The sequence below is a fragment of the Arachis stenosperma genome, chromosome 10 (assembly GCF_014773155.1).
Source record: "Arachis stenosperma cultivar V10309 chromosome 10, arast.V10309.gnm1.PFL2, whole genome shotgun sequence".
Classification (NCBI taxonomy): Eukaryota; Viridiplantae; Streptophyta; class Magnoliopsida; order Fabales; family Fabaceae; genus Arachis; species Arachis stenosperma.
In genome coordinates this window covers 28,856,945-28,874,283 of record NC_080386.1, presented here as the reverse complement: position 1 = coordinate 28,874,283, position 17,339 = coordinate 28,856,945, and the positions used below count along the sequence as shown (strand labels likewise).

The 17,339-nt window shown below is 33.8% G+C and overlaps 1 protein-coding gene across 1 annotated transcript; it reads left to right on the top strand.

The window, feature by feature from the left end:
• Positions 1–963: 963 nt before the first annotated feature.
• LOC130956954 (DNA replication complex GINS protein PSF3-like) lies at positions 964–5,182 on the top strand. Its single transcript, XM_057883878.1, has 7 exons — positions 964–1,380; positions 1,772–1,875; positions 2,051–2,119; positions 2,219–2,319; positions 3,587–3,679; positions 4,313–4,452; positions 4,583–5,182. The coding sequence occupies exons 2-7, from the start codon at positions 1,831–1,833 to the stop codon at positions 4,690–4,692; spliced, it is 558 nt and encodes a 185-aa protein (XP_057739861.1). The 5' UTR covers positions 964–1,380; positions 1,772–1,830; the 3' UTR covers positions 4,693–5,182.
• The last annotated feature ends 12,157 nt before the right edge of the window (positions 5,183–17,339 follow it).

Here is a 17,339-nt window from a genome sequence, read left to right as displayed (position 1 = left end):
AGCTTCTCTTTGTCGCTCTATCTCCTGCTCGAGTTACTTCGGTCAGCCATGATGCCCGTGTACAAGTCCCATGATTTCTGTTGGGTGTAGAGACTCCTCATTCTCGGGTGGATGTACCTCTGAGTTGATTTACCTGGGATGAGGGTTTCCTGATGTTCTATCCCCATTAGGATTACTTGTTCTATTTGGTCGTGGAGGTATCACGAGTGCTCAGTCATCATTATGGTGCTCTGGTTCAGATTCGAATGCTGTATGTCCGTCTTCAAACTGATTGTCTGCTATGATTGGATATAGACTTCTAAGTCCCCAGCAATGGCGCCAATGTTTCAAGGGTTAGTTACCTGAAACTGGGTTGCTTTTGGGCCTGAACGTGAGGTCTAGATTCTTTTTAGGGCAGAGTCCAACTTCTACTGGTGCCACCGTCCGAGTTCCTCGTAAGGAGGTTGGGGGGAGGATGGTACTTGCAAGAGACTCCGATGCTTAAGTTATCAAGAGTTTAAGCATATTTTTAATAGATTGGGTTCTGAATATACCTGAGGGTGTTAGTGTATTTATATTAGAATAGATAATTACCTTTTAGAGTAGTTTCACCTTTGATAGTAGATAACCGTTCCCTTTTTCTAATAAAATTGTTGAGATCAGAGTCTGGTTAGGAATTTTGGATAAGGGTATGAATAAATATAAATTTTTAAATTTTTTGTTGTCTTAAATACATAAAAATTTTATTTGTATTTTTAATAATTTTACATATATTTTAAAAGAAAAAATATAGATAAATAATTTTTAATCAGTTTTAAACAACTGTAATTAATATTTATTGATTTTATATTTTAAAAAAAATAAAATTTAAATAATTTTTAATTAATAACAAATTGACTTATAGTTGACTAGTTGAATGTTGGTTAATATTAACTAAATCCTTATTATTAATCTTGGCAGTTGGCACAGGCACCAAGTCCCTACCTCATCAGTCACCTTTCTTCTTCAGGGTTCAAATTAAAAATAGTACAAATTTTAAAACCCGCCATTACGGATAAACACACAAAATTGAAAATTCTCTTACAAAAAGGCGCCAAAGTTTGAATCATCATAAATTTCACACAGAAGAAGAAAGAAAGAAAGAAAGAAAGAAAGAGAAGATAAACACAACACAATACACATCTCACTAGAGACACTCTCCGGCCTCCACTCCTCCTGTGCTCGCCGCCACTGCTGCTGCTTTTGCTCCTTTCCCTCGCGTTCGCCGTGTGTTTGCTAAGTTAGTGGTCGGTGGTGCTCCGTCGTTCACCTGTGTTTCTCCGCCATTCGCGTCTGCCACTGCCCCGCCATTCACCTCTGCTTCTGCTCCGCCATTTCTTCCGCTTCCTCTCTCTCCTTCGGGTACATGTTCACTCTGCAATTGTTTTGGCTTTTTGTTTCGACATTTGGGACCAGCACACCAACTGTTCGATGAATGTTCTCACTCACAAATATCTTAATTGTTTTGTTAATTGTGATCTTGAGTTTTTTGGGTGAGTTGGTCAACACAATCCCCCACCATGCGTGCGGGCGCATGCAGCGCCACGAAAAAGGATCTAGACCAGACTGTAATCATTTTCATTCCAACATGATCAGAAACTCCTTGCATCCCTCTATTTGCGTTCAATTTGTCGTTTTCTCCCAAACTATTGTATTAATTTTGTTTTTTAAATGCTAATGCTAGGGATTTTAAATTTCACACACAGTCACACACACAAAGGTGTTAAGTTTGAAATTTCTTTGTGCGATGCAGTTGTCTCTTTTTGATGGGTTAAAGAGAAACTGGTAATAGCAGCAAAGTTTTAGAGTGGGATGGCAAAATACTATGATATTGATGATATTATCACAGAGGAAGAGGTACACTTAATACCCTCAAACTTGATTAACAAATTAATGCTTCTAATTTTCCAACTAATAAATTTCAAGTTGAATGAGAGGTTAATGTTTTGATTTGACGATAAATTTTGAAAATAAAGGGCATGCTTTGAGAATAAATTGTTAATGCTTGTGAATTCTTGTGATATGGTTCCAGATTGTGTCAGTTATATTTCAGAAGCCAGCATCTGGAGTGGGGATAGATCCCAGTTCTGAAACAGACTTTGTAAGAGCCATTGACACTGCCTTTTGTATTTCTGAATGAAATAATCACCAGTAGTGGCACCAGACTTGGTGACTTGATGTTAGAATATTTCATTTTCAGATTGAAACAGGTTCAAAAGTTGAACTGCCTTTTTGGCTTGCTCATGAACTACAGTTGAGACAAGCAGTATCAGTCCATGTTCCTCCTTGTTTCAATCAAAAGTAATGACCTCATTTATGCCTTCTTTACAACTTAAAAACACATTCTATCATATAATTGAACATGTCTTTAGTGAGGAAGCAATTTAAGAACTCTTATTGTTCTTAATACTTTTGCTGATCATTCTAGGGCTTCTACTAGATATGAAACATATATTGTTAGTGATAAACCCCCAAAACAGAAATTAGAAGAGTTAAATCCTAATGAGCCTAATTAGTTTGTTATGATTCTAACATAACAGATTAGGATATTTTCTCTAATCTGTGACATGTGGCTGAGATGTAGCCTTCCGTGCTAAGTTTAGGAGATTAAAATTTGTGGCCTCTCTGTTTTGTAATCAAGGGTTCAATTGAACTCATTGAGAATAATACCAATACATTTGTTTACACACAAACTTCATCTTCTTGTTCTTGCTATTGATCCTCTGCTGTATCTCCTCTGATATCATATATATGTTACCTACATTGTTTTTAGTATAGCAGTTACATTAGTTTGTCATTATGTTGTGTGAAACAATGCAGAAAAATTATCAACATTAAGCTTACATGGGTTTCATAGAAATTTTAAGGATAAAGTACTATTTTAGTTCTTGTTGTTTGGGCTAAATCTTAGTTTTGTCTCTAAGGTTTGTATTGTCTTGTTTTTGTTCTAGAAGAATTCAAATCAATTCAATGTTGTCTCTCAGTTAAATCCCGAAAAAAATACTTAACACCCTTAGTAATATGTACAAATAACTGTGATTAGTTAAACAAGTATTCTCAACATCTATTGTCAACGTAGCTATTGCCACCATGTTGGTCTCATTATCAACCTACTTATTGATCAAGTAAACCCTAATATCTTCTAACATAATCATTATTAGTTTTTCCTTTACTTCTACAATCACAACATTGACATGTTCATACATATTAAGAGCGGCGATTGTTTAATTAATAACCTTTCACTAAACATGCAGTCACACACTAATGATGTTAGGTATTTCATGCATATTCAATGGTGGGACAACATTGAGTCCATTTGAAACCTTCTAAGACAAAAATAGGACGTTCCAAATGTTAGAGATGAAACTGAGACTTGATCCAAATGTTATGTACTAAAACAGTTTTCTACACAAATTTTAAAATGTGAATTGGCATTCCCAGTCAAATGTACTTATGTACATGAGGAATGATAACAGCTTGATTCTATTATTGTTACATTGCTTGACTTTTAAGTTAAAAAGTGTTAACCAATATTTTCTTATTTGGTGTTGGTGGTCCTTGATTTTAGAACAAGGTTAGAGATCCAGGCTGATTCTGCAAGTGTGGATTTGAGGTCTAGATGTCCATTCTTCTATGAATTTGGTTGCAAGATAGCACCCATGTAAGTCTTGCTATTGCTCATGCTCTCTTGGTTTTTATCTAAACTGTTATTTATTTCTCTTTTGCTTTAACCTGTTATGTTCTTATGTTATGACATTTTTCTCCTTGGTTTTATCTTTGGAAGATAGTACATGGTTGCCAACATCCTTCAAATCTTGTATAAGCCTGGGAACCTCACCTTTTGGTTACTTAAGTGTTCATGCACCACTTCAATCAGATTTTTACTACCAAAATTTTGCCGCAAAAGTTAAGACAATAAGATGACAAAATCTCATAAATTTGTTCACAGGCTTTGGATAATTCTTTCAAAAAGTGAATGGTCTGTAGATATGTCATCTTCAGTTTGGTTTATCATCAAACATGAAATTTATTGCATTTTAAATGTGTGAAAAGTAGCTCCAGTCTATAAGCCTAAGCAACCTTTAAGTAGTGTGTACACAGGAGATTAACATCAAAATAAATAGAAAGTGCATAATTTCCTTTTAATTGCTTTCTGGTAAAATTTAAATTAATTGAAATCTTCAAATTATGTTCTTTTTCTTTAGTTTGCTTTTGTCTTGTGCTACTTCGTGCAGCTATTCAAATCACTTCTGAATTTTATTCCTAAGTTAATGTAATTTTTCATTTATGGCAGAGTTAGTGATAGAACCATTGGGTTTCTGTTGTTGTCGGCATTCAAGAGTAGGTACAAGGAAGTTCTCACCAAGGCACATACTACAGCATTTGCAGCTGGTTCCAAATTCTGGACTATTTTGACAAAAGAAGAGATCAGTTGTAAGACTTGTGCTGCCTGCTAAATGAATCATGCTTTCACTATTCAATATGTTGTCAAATTCTTTTAGCTCGAAGCTATTGATTTTTTTTTTTTATAAATTTATTTCTTGTTTTCTTTTTATTATTGTAGTGTATGAGGCAGCTCAAGCTGCAATGGTATCCTTCAAGAAGTGGCGAAGGGGCGGACCTAGATTCCAGATAGCTTCCATTCTGGCAAGAAAGAGAAAATCAACTGACTAGTTGCTTTCTGAGTTCTAAGTTCATGCTTTTGGACAGATTCATATAAATCCAGATTATTACAAGATGTGTAATGGTCTAATGGACAAATGAAATCTTAAATTATTGATGTTAACAACACTATGCACACTATGTACAATTTGTTGTCATGGTCAAATTATTGGTTAATGGTAAGAACTAAGGATGCATCAAATTTGAGCAATGAAATAGAAGCCTTCAATAGCAGAGTCAAGTCATGGCGAAATAAGCTTTGAGTATTCCAGAGAAAGTCATAGCGACACAATTTGTTTATCAGTTTATCATCAATGATAGGAGTTAGGGAGTATACTAAAGTATTCTGCTAAGGTAAAGATGCTGAAATACCCTTACTTCTCTTCTATTATTAGTATTTTTGTCATTATAATACTTACCCACACTACACACAACAATAAAGGGTTCATGTTCACAATTAGACTCAACCAGCTCTCGAACCCAGGTGTAGCCTTTTTAGAGGCATAAGATGTGCCATTAGTAAAGTCTCCAACTCATGCTTCTTTTTTATGTTAATTTGTCTCCAAATACTTCCGCTTTCGATTTTTTTTTTTAAAAACATAATTAGTATATGTATTTGTGTTCTACATAGGATAACATACAAAATATATAAAGTATTTTTTTTAATTTTTTAAATAAAAATATACATAATAATTTTTGCTATGAAAATTTTATAAAGTTAATTAAATTTAAAGTTTAACTATTTTTAATATTAAAAATAATAAAATCAATAAATAATAATTTACTTGTTTTTAAAGTATAATAATTACTCATTAATCTTAATATATAATTTGTGATTGAAATATTTATATTTTTAAAGATTTTTCTTTAAATAATATTAGTGGTTAAATTTGTAGATATTTTTTATGATTTATGAATGAAACTTTCAAATTTTTACTATTATGTTAAAATTGATTTGGACAAATACAATCTAACATGAGATAAAATTTGTCTTTGAATTATCTTTTTTTATTATCATTGCAAAATAAATTATTATGAAAATTTATTTTTGTTAAAATTTATTTAGAATTATTTTATATTTTAGTATCATTTATTCTTGAATCAGTAATATAACTAACATTGTTACTTGTTGATACTTACCAACATCTTTTGTCTATTTTTGAATTGAAGTAGTTGTATTTATATTTAGAAACAATGTTATATTTTTTTGTTAGTAGTTTAAACACCTATCAAAATTGCTAAAAAATAAGATAAATAAATAACTGGATGCACAATATATTGTCTTAATTTTTGTAAAATGATAAAAAGGATTTATGTCTAAAATCTTAAATTATCAATACGTAAAATAATAATTATTGATACAGATCCTTTCCACAAAATAAAAAAAAAACTTTTGTTACAATACAAATATAAGTGATATTAATTATTCAAGGAACAAAGTTAATTTGTTCGTTTAGCACAACCAATTTTTCTCTAAAAGGTAAAGTTGTGTTAAAAAAAATCAAGATATGATTCAAGCATTTTTTCAAATGTTTTATAATAGTATGTACTAATCAAAAAGTCTTTTCAAATTATGAGTTTAGTTCTTACTAACAATATTGTTTGAAAGTAATTGAGTTAGATATTGATTATGAAATTCTCAATTACATTTGATAGTATTTTGAACTTTAAATGTACTCCATTCTTCTATTATGAATTATTATATATGAAATGACATTTGAATAAAAATTTACTACATTTTACTGTGAAATTCAACTGAAATCAAGTTCCAAAAAAATATTGTATTCCATAATCATAAATAAAGCCAAAATCTCTTTTCCATAATATATAATCGTAATAAGTTTATTAAATGTATGCTTTTTCTTCTTAGATGTGTTATAAAGACCAATGTAATTGAAGTTTTAACTCATTTTTCTCAAAATTTAGTTCTTCTATAGTTATTTTTTTAACTAACAAAGAACTTTCTATTTTAGTTGCTAAATACATAAGAAGATAGTCTTTTAGGATATATTTGGAGGAGATATTGAGACTGATAGAGAGAGAAATTGAGACTAAATTAAATTTTTGTATTGTGTTATTGTAAAGTGTATAAGATTGAATTATATCTTAGTATCATGTTTGATTTAGATAAAAATAGAGACTTAAATAAGTGAAATTATTAAAATACCCTTGCTAATTAAAAGAATTCCTAATCTCTCTTCTTCATAACAATCAAAATTAGCCTCACTATCGGTCTAGAGGAGGGATACCATTAAAGAGATAAAGAAAGATATTACTGCTGTTAAACTGTTGGTCAAGAGGGACGAAGTGAGGGAGACATAAAGTAGAGACAAGGAGAGAGAAGGGATGAGCTTGTCAGAGAAAGAGAGAAGAGGAGAGAAAGATAGAGCAATAAGTTGTTAAGAAAGACTCGCAATAAGTTGTTAAGTGATCGAACAACGTGAGATAATAATATTGTATTGACGTGTTTAAATGCATGTCAGATTATTAAGATTTTCGCAATAATAAAGTCGATTAATCAAATTGCCGCTTGATAACAAGTGAGTTTAAAGCCTTGAGTGAGTTAGTTGGAAGTCAAAGTTAATGGTTGGACGTAGATCAAGATGAGAGTTTGAAAGGAATGAAAGTTGAGGAGTTTTTCATATAAGATAGAGTGATGGGGATGATGTTAGATATTCGAGTGAACTTGAAATGGAGTGATAAGTGACTTGGAAAACAATGAAGTTTTTTTTTTGGTTTGTTAAACGAATAAGGACGTGTGAATGCCGACCATAATAACTTAACACGAACCCATCAAGCCCGTTTTAAAATTTTTAGCACCTCATCATATCTTCTTCACCTATTTTATATCAAGTTGAAACTATGTAATTTTTATATATCTCATCAATTTGTTTGGAGATCATCGAGGTTGTTACCGCTGTTAAAAATCAACAATAAAAGAGGAATTGTCGGGTTTAATTTTTGGGTTTTGACTAAGGTAGGGGTTAATTAAATATGCTTTAAACTTTGAATACTTGACAAGTTTAGTATAACAAGTTTAGTAGATTAATGCAAATAAATGAATGCCTGCAATGTAAATGATTTTCTGCTGTGGTTTGAATATATGACTGTTTGTGTTATTGATTGGTTGATTTCTAAATTCTGGCGAAGCTGATTGAATAAGTTATGACGTTTGCAATAATTATGACTATACTAGACAATGATTTTGAATTTGGAACGAAATTTAGAATGCTCGACTATGTCGATTATGGCGTTGGATTGATTTTAAATGTTATTGTTGGCTATAGAAGCCAGTTGAGGTTGAATTGAAAAAATCTGTAAATGGTGGTAAACTCTAGTTTTTAAAGAAGGTTCTGCCAAAATTTTTGTAAAAAATTGAAAAGTTTTGAAAATCTTGGTTAAAAGAAAGAGTTTGGTTTGATTAATTTTTTCAAAAGAGATATGTCTTGAAAATCTTTAAGGATTTTAAAATAATTAAAATATTGGATTTGAGAATAAATGCTTTTAGGGTTTTCAATTAGGATTTTCAATTTTTAACTGGTATGACTTTGAACCTTGTTGAAAAGTTTTAAAGCTAGAAATGGTTTTGAAATTGGTTTGAAAAATCTGGCTTAAATGAATTGTTTTAAATGAAAAATGAGTTCTATGATTTTGTTAAATCGTGAAATTGGTTTATGATTTAACTTATTTAATTTTGAATAACAACAAAAAAAATTTATTTACTTAATTAAAGTTTTTAAAAAGTAAATTACTTTATCAATCTACGGGTTTGATTTAGGAAGTGTGAAAGGAGATAATATTAATAGAATTAGGTAATGGAGTTGAAGAAAAGGGAGATACTTGAAGAAAGATGAAATGTTAATTTATTAGAGTTATGAGATAACATGTGAGGACTTTGGGAGTATTAAATTGAAATTGAGGATTATAGAAGTTTGGCTTGTCAATCTATAAAGTGATTAATTAGAAAAATGATTTAATGAAGTTGAATGGAATAGACCATGTTTGAGTTAAAATGAGGTTGATTATGAATGATTATGTTCTATTTGAGTTGGTATGCAACCTTGACTTCGAGTCTAGGGTGTCGTATTAGAGACCTCATACCCACAAGTTGTATGTAACGGTCTAAGCCTAACCTGTTAAGCATTGGAGTGTGCGGCGTAGGAAGCAGAGTGGAGTTTATGATTATGATGAGAATTATGTCTAGTATGAGGTCATTGATGAGAAGTGAGATTAATATGAAGTTTATAATGAAAACTTAATTAAGTTGAGATATGTGCAAGAGATTGTGATTGAGGATGATGATTATGTCATTAATAATGTGATTAGTGACGATTATGGTAAATGATAAATCTGATGATGAGATTGATGATGACTGAGTATGGCTAAATTGGCAAAGTTTGGGTGTTATCCCGCTTGCGTAATGAATTAAATTTGATTGAGATTGAAATCACCTGGGTAGATGCAAGAATTGTGGTTTTGTCTCACTTGCTCTGGGTTGGTAATTGAGATATCTGAGTCGTGAGTCTTCTTGGGTAGATACAGTGGTTCGTCCCATTTGATCCAGGATGAGACTTGAGACATTGTTGACCCTCCGTCGCAAGATATGGCTGGACACTTATACCTTTCCGAATAATTCTTTCTTGAGATGTGAATTCCTTTTGGGGATGCGTGCATCGATGGACTGTCCAGGGTTCGCTGCCGGACATGTCGGATTTGACTGTATAACCGACAGATGAGATCATTAGCCATAGGACAGACATGCATCATTTGTCTTTGTGTGCATTATTTAGGTGTGCATCTTGTATTTGGTTTTCCTATTTGAATAATTGCATCTATCCGCTATTTGATCTAATTGCTCTGTCTGTACTCTTTATTTGTGTATTCTTTGTATTGTTTTGTCTGTGTTTGAAACTGAGAGATCCTTCATGCTGGCGGTGGTAATGCTGGGGGTTGTTTCTGATGTAGTGATGGAGGTTGAGGCCGATTGGATTTGGTATTGTCCTGTTACTCTAGTTTATGTATTGGATGGATAGGAATAACCGATGTAAGTTTGTTGGGTAGGAAGCCATTAGGCACGCCTTTGGTCTTTTCCCTTGTTAAATGATTTACTTTACGGATTTGTAAACTAAAGAAGATTCATAACGACATTTTCAAAGTAATATTTTTCACAGGATTTTTCCAAAGGGTTATTTAAAAGATAAACTATTTTTATAATAGAATTATTTCTATTTGCAGGTATCTCTTTGCTTTGATGGTATTTCCTTCCCTACTGAGAATGTGTGGTTTGTTCTCATCCTTTTTTATATCCAACATTTCAGTGACAAGTTCAAGAAGTTTTGGCGCGAAGCCGTGACTGAACTACAACGCTTCACACATACACACACACACACACACACACACACAGACACAGAGAGAGAGAGAGAGACACACACACACACACATTTGTACTTTCTATTTTTAGTTTAGTTGAGATTTTTCCCCTCGTCGCATGTCATTTTAAGTTTTCACACACACACACACACACACACACACACATTTGTACTTTCTATTTTTAGTTTAGTTGAGATTTTTCCCCTCGTCGCATGTCATTTTAAGTTTTAGAGGGGTAGGAATTGTATTTGAGGATTGATGTGGTATTTTATAACCCACAAACTAACCGGCAAGTGCACCGGATCGTACCAAGTAATACCTTACGTGAGTAAGGGTTGATCCCAGGAGGATTGATGGATCAAGCAATAATGATTGATTGATTGGCTTAGTTAGGCAAGTAGAAAAGGGTTTTGAGATATTCAAAAGGTTTAAGTTCAAACTCATAATATCAAAAGGATAGACAAATAAATAAGTTGGGAATAAAATATTGAGAAGGCAGTTAAGGCTTCATAGTTATCTATTTTTCCGGATTTACTTTTCTTACTAACTATTTTAATTATGTAGGATTTAATTTATGACAAACTATATGTGACTAGATCCTAATTCCTTAGACCTCTCTAGTCTCCTCTAAAATTCATTAATTACCAATTCCTTAGTCAATTAATTTCAATTAGAAGCTACATGATCAAATTCCAGTTTATATGCCACAAAAACTCTAATTACCCAAAAATAAAAGGATTATATGTCACGTATCCCGTTAAATCCAGATAATTAAAATTTAGGAGAATATGTTTTCAAGCTGTTGTTCAAGTAAAGAGCTTTTCCAAGTTTTACAAGAACTCAAATAGAAAGAGGGTCATACTTCCGTTCCACCCAAATTCATAAAATAAAGAGCGAAAACAATTTTTAAATTATAAATTCATACATAAATTAAAATAGAAAAAGTAATAAAATCAATCCATACAAATAGACAGAGCTCCTAACCTTAACAGTGGAGGATTAGTTGCTCATGGAATGTGGAATGTAAATTTGTATAGAATTCCCTAATGGAATCCCCCTCTGGTGGAACCTCCTCAATAGAAGAGAAGTATCCTCTTTTTATAACTAATCCTAATTAATTTAAAATCTAATATCTAAAATTAAGATAATATGTTTTCCTATTTTAAAATCAAATTTGAATTTAAATCAGAATTAACTAACTACTCCGCGTCTTGTAACGTGGGGACCACTTGGCTTCACTGGATCCGCGCCTAACTTGGGTGCTAAAATGGGGCCCAGAAATCACCCCCAGTGATTTCTGCATTTTTTGCACGTGGCGCATGTCACATGTACGCGTCAGTCACGCGTACGCGTCGATGGTCTTTTTCGCAAGTTACGCGGACGCGTCGGTCACGCGCACGCGTCGCTGTGCAATTCTTCAAAGCACGCGTACGCGTCAGTCACGCGCACGCGTCGCCGTGGAAAGCTCCAAATCACGCGTACGCGTCAGTCACGCATACACGTCGCTCCTCACTGCCATCTCCTTTTGTTCTTGTGTTGCAGAAACTCCATCAAATCCAGCCGAATGCTACCTAAAATAAACAAAATTGCAAAAGACTCAAAGTAGCATCCATATTAGCTAAAAGATAATTAATTCTTTATTAAACTCAACAAATTATATGCAAATTCATTAGGAAAAGATAGGAAAGATGCTCACGCATCACAACACCAAACTTGAATTGTTGCTTGTCCTCAAGCAACCAAAACTAATATAGGCTTAGGGTGTGAATTTGCATGAGAATGAGAGTTCGATTAAGCTCATGTCTCTTCTTATAGTGGGGTTTACAACTGCAATCCTGAATAGTTTTGGGATCCCACTCTCCTTTAAATCAGAAGGATGTCACTGTCATCTGGAATTAGAATCCGGATAATATTATGAATTTTCTGATCTTTTGTAACTCAATTTAATCCTTGAACACAACAATTTTTCTTTGGTGCTTTGCACCTTGAGCCTAGCCGTAACTTTAAATATTTTGTCTCAAACTTTACTTGACACAAAAACACCACAAGCACTTAATTGGGAAACTCTCTTTAAGTTCTAAATATTATTATTTTTTAATTAATTTGTTTAATTTTTTTATTTTTTTTTATCCCCAAACAGTGGTGCTCAAAGCCTTTGGCGTACTCTGCAATTGATCTCGACTCTAAATGTTTTGTCTCAAGGATTACTTGACACAAGAACACTACAAGTATGTGACTAGAGAAACAACTCTTTGAGCTTTTAATCATGTCTGACCTCCCTAGTCATTGATGCTCAGAGCCTTGGACCTTGCTTTTATTTTTCTTTTGCTATTTCTTTTGCTTCAAGGATTAAACTTTCATTAATTTCAGAGAAATAATAATTCTCTAAATTTCTGTTCCTTGTACATCAACATTCTTTGATTCAAATTTAAATATGCACTGTTCATGTCATTGAAGGACGAATTTCCTATCGGTAAAGAAATATAAAAATATGATTGCGTTGTAAGTATAGCTTCTAAACCAACAGAAAATCCTTCTTTACAAACGTTTGGTTGTCACAAGTAACAAACCCAATAAAATTTATAAACCGAAGTATTCAAACCTCGCGTTGTCTTCTCAAGGAATTGCAGGGAAGTATGATTTATTATTGGTTATGGAAAACAGTATTTTGGGTTTTGAATAAGAGAAAATAAATTGTAGGAATTAATAGATTAATAACTAAGAAAAGCTCTTGGCAAGTTATGAAAACTAGAATTCCTATCCTAGTTATCCTTATCAGATGTGGTGAGAATTGGGTTTTAATCTCACTTAGTTATCCTTTATTAAATAAAGGAAAGTCAAGTAGACTAATTAAATTGATCCTCGAGTTTCAGTGAAATTTTAGAGCGATCCAAATTAATTAGTAATTGCCAATTTCAACCACTGCTGAGTTTGATAACTCAAGTATTACAAATTAATTAACCAAAGCCAAAAGAAGAAAATAAATCATAAACAGAGCAAAACAATCATGAGTCTGCAATACCTTAAATTATATCAACTAAGAAAATCCTAACATGAATGGTTCATAAGCCAATTGGGCAACATCAATCAAATACACATAAAAGCATCAGAGTAAATAAAAATAGAAGAGAAACATATAATATTGAACCTGGTATGAAGAAACAATCCTAATGACTAAAAGAAATCCTAAAGCCTAAAGTAAATCCTAATCCTAAGAGAGAGGAGAGAACATCTCTCTCTAAAAACTACATCTAAATCCTAAAACTCTCTCTGAATGTATGTTGTATCCCCCCTCGTATGTCGTGTGTCTTGATGAATGGATGGATTCCTCCATTTATAGCCCTTTAATATGTGTTCTCTGGGCTTGGATCTGGACCAAAAAGGGCCCAGAAGTCGCTGGGGCCGACTTCTGCAAATTCTGCAGATCGCGCTCGTCACGCGTCTGCGTGGGTCACGCGTCCGCGTGGGTCACGCGGTCGCGTCATCTGGAGTGTTGCTCTTCCACGCGGTCGCGTCAGTCATGTGTTCGTGTCAGTTGTGTTTCGCGAGTCACGCGTTTGTGTCATTTATGCGCTCGCGTCGATGCCAATTTACGCAGAGCACGCATTCGCATCGTCCATGCGGACGCGTCTCTGCCAGTTTCTCCAAAAACTCTGTTTTGCGCTTTCCTTCCATTTTTGTATGTTTTCTTTCCATCCTTTAAGTCATTCCTGCCCTATAAAACCTGAAAGTTCTCAACACACAAATCACGGCATCGAATGGTAATCAAAGATAATTAAATTTAATATTTTTAAAGCCTAGGAAACATGTTTTCTCATATATCATAAAACAAGGAAGGAATAGTAAAACCATACAATTTACATGAATAAGTGGGTGAAGAGTTGATAAAAACACTCAATTTAAGTACAAGATGAATCATAAAATAGGGATTTATCAACCTCCTCACACTTAAACAATAGCATGTCCTCATGCTAAATCCAAGAGAAAAGAGTAAAGGTAAAATGGTGGAATCATATGTAATGCAATCTATTCTAAATGCAACTACCTAAATGAGCCATGCAACTCTAGTTATTATTCACCTATATATAAAGCATACATGTAGTTAAATTAATTCATATCTTCAAGGAATCATATATGTACAATTAGGGCCAAATCATATTAAAGCACAGTTACAATTGAGTTGAGTTAAGATAGTTCACAACTTGCAAGACAATTAATAATTAAACATGGACATATGAGAATGAGCTATTGAACCCTCACTAGATTTCGTGTTCACTCTCTAATCACTCAGTGTTTGGGGTTAATCACTCTTTTCTCTTCTAGTCATGCTTTCTAAACTTTGTTTTTCATCTAACCAATAAACAAATATGGAATATAAACATACAAAAATCATGAGGTCTTTTCTTAGGTTGTAATGGGGCTGAGGTGAGGGTAAGGATGTATATATAAGGCTAAGTGAGCTAACAAAGTGAATCCTTGACTAATTTAAGATCTCACCTAACATATACATATTTGATATAATTTCATAATTTTTCACCTAGCTACCCAATTTTCCCACTTGTGTGTTACATACTCATGCACCAATTTTATTTTTGATTTTATCCCATGTGCATTGATTCTTTAATTTTTGCATTGGGGTAGAAAATATTTTTTTTCAAATAACTTATTTAATTTAATTTCCTTACCTTTTTTCTATCAACCCATGTTCCCATAAAATTCTCTTCACTTTAAATTATACACAATATCTATCTTAAGCTAACCAAGGATTCAACTTGAGATTTTTATTTTATTTTTCTGCTTAAAGCTAGTAATGCGGTTATAAAACAAAAAAGGGATTAAAAGGCTCAAGGGGGCTAGTAAGGGTGACATAAAAGGTAGGTTTATTTGGGGTAAGTGAGCAAAAATATAAATAATGGCCTCAATCATCTCTTGGTATGTATCTACATTCTATAATTTGGACATACAGATTAAAACAAAATAAAGATTGCAAGCATAGAAAAGAAGTGCGAAACACACAGGAATGAAATTTATGGTCTGATGTAACCATACAATTAAGCTCAAAACTCACGGGTTATGTGTTCTCAAGCTCATAAATCATATATCAGTTATGTATGTCATGCAAGTAGAAATTGAGAGTTTCCATTCAACTCAATGTAAAACCTTAAGGTGCCCCTTAAAATCTTAGTATTTCTCCTTGAAGAAATGTTGTTAACTAACTAACATGTAATGCTATATATACAAGATGTGTGGATTGTTTTAACTTACTAAAGTTCCTAGCTTACTCTTTTATTTTCAATTAAACCAAACTATCATATGCTAAAAAGGGTAAACTATACTAATTAATCCACTTAATATATAACTAGTAAACTAGAGGTGCAAATTAAGCTAAAATATCCAAGATATATACAGCTCAAAGTGCAGAATGCAAAAGTACAACAAAAGCAAAAAAAAAAAGAGAAAAATGTGCAAATAAAATACAGAAAATGAACAAAATAAGATAAGAGTCTGTAGTGGTTCACCAAAAGAAATATATGCCAGAGATGGCGACCTCCCCACACTTAAATAATAGCATTGTCCTCGATGCTTGGTGCGCGAAATCGTGATCACTACACAACTCCGCACAACTAACCAGCAAGTGCACTGGGTCGTCCAAGTAATAAACCTTACGCGAGTAAGGGTCGATCCCACGGAGATTGTTGGTATGAAGCAAGCTATGGTCACCTTGTAAATCTTAGTCAGGCAGACTCAAATGGATATAGATGATGAATAAAACATAAAGAAAAAGATAGAGATACTTATGTATATCATTGGTGAGAGCTTCAGATAAGCGTATGAAGATGCTGTCCCTTCCGTCTCTCTGCTTTCCTACTGTCTTCATCCAATCCTTCTTACTCCTTTCCATGGCAAGCTTATGCAAGGGTTTCACCGTTGTCAGTGGCTACCTCCCATCCTCTCATTGGAAATGTTCAACGCACCCTGTCACGGCACGGCTATCCATCTGTCGGTTCTCAATCAGGCCGGAATAGAATCCAGTGATTCTTTTGCGTCTGTCACTAACGCCCCGCCCTCAGGAGTTTGAAGCACGTCACAGTCATTCAATCATTGAATCCTACTCAGAATACCACAGACAAGGTTAGACCTTCCGGATTCTCTTGAATGCCGCCATCAGTTCTTGCCTATACCACGAAGACTCTGATCTCACGGAATGGCTGGCTCGTTTGTCAGGCGAGCACTCGGTTGTCAGGCGATCAACCATGCATCGTGTATCAGGAATCCAAGAGATATTCACCCAATCTAAGGTAGAACGGAGGTGGTTGTCAGTCACACGTTCATAGGTGAGAATGATGATGAGTGTCACGGATCATCACATTCATCAAGTTGAAGAACAAGTGATATCTTGGACAAAGAACAAGCGGAATTGAATAGAAGAACAATAGTAATTGCATTAATACTCGAGGTACAGCAGAGCTCCACACCTTAATCTATGGTGTGTAGAAACTCCACCGTTGAAAATACATAAGAACAAGGTCTAGGCATGGCCGTGAGGCCAGCCCCCCCCCCCAATGATCTAAGAACTAGATGTCCAAAGATTAGAAGATGAGAATACAATAGTAAAAGGTCCTATATATAGAGAACTAGTAGCCTAAGGTGTACAATGATGAGTAAATGACATAAAAATCCACTTTCGGGCCCACTTGGTGTGTGCTTGGGCTGAGCAATGAAGCATTTTCGTGTAGAGACTCTTCTTGGAGTTAAATGCCAGCTTTTATGCCAGTTTGGGCGTTTAACTCCCATTTAGGTGCCAGTTCCGGCGTTTAACGCTGGGAAATCTGAAGGTGACTTTGAACGCCGGTTTGGGCCATCAAATCTTGGGCAAAGTATAGACTATCATATATTGCTGGAAAGCCCAGGATGTCTACTTTCCAACGCCGTTGAGAGCGCGCCAATTGGGCTTTTGTAGCTCCAGAAAATCTACTTCGAGTGCAGGGAGGTCAGAATCCAACAGCATCTGCAGTCCTTTTCAGTCTCTGGATCAGATTTTTGCTCAGGTCCCTCAATTTCAGCCAGAAAATACCTGAAATCACAGAAAAACACACAAACTCATAGTAAAGTCCAGAAAAGTGAATTTTAACTAAAAACTAATAAAAATATACTAAAAACTAACTAGATCATACTAAAAACATACTAAAAACAATGCCAAAAAGCGTACAAATTATCCACTCATCACAACACCAAACTTAAATTGTTGCTTGTCCCCAAGCAACTGAAAATCAAATAAGATAAAAAGA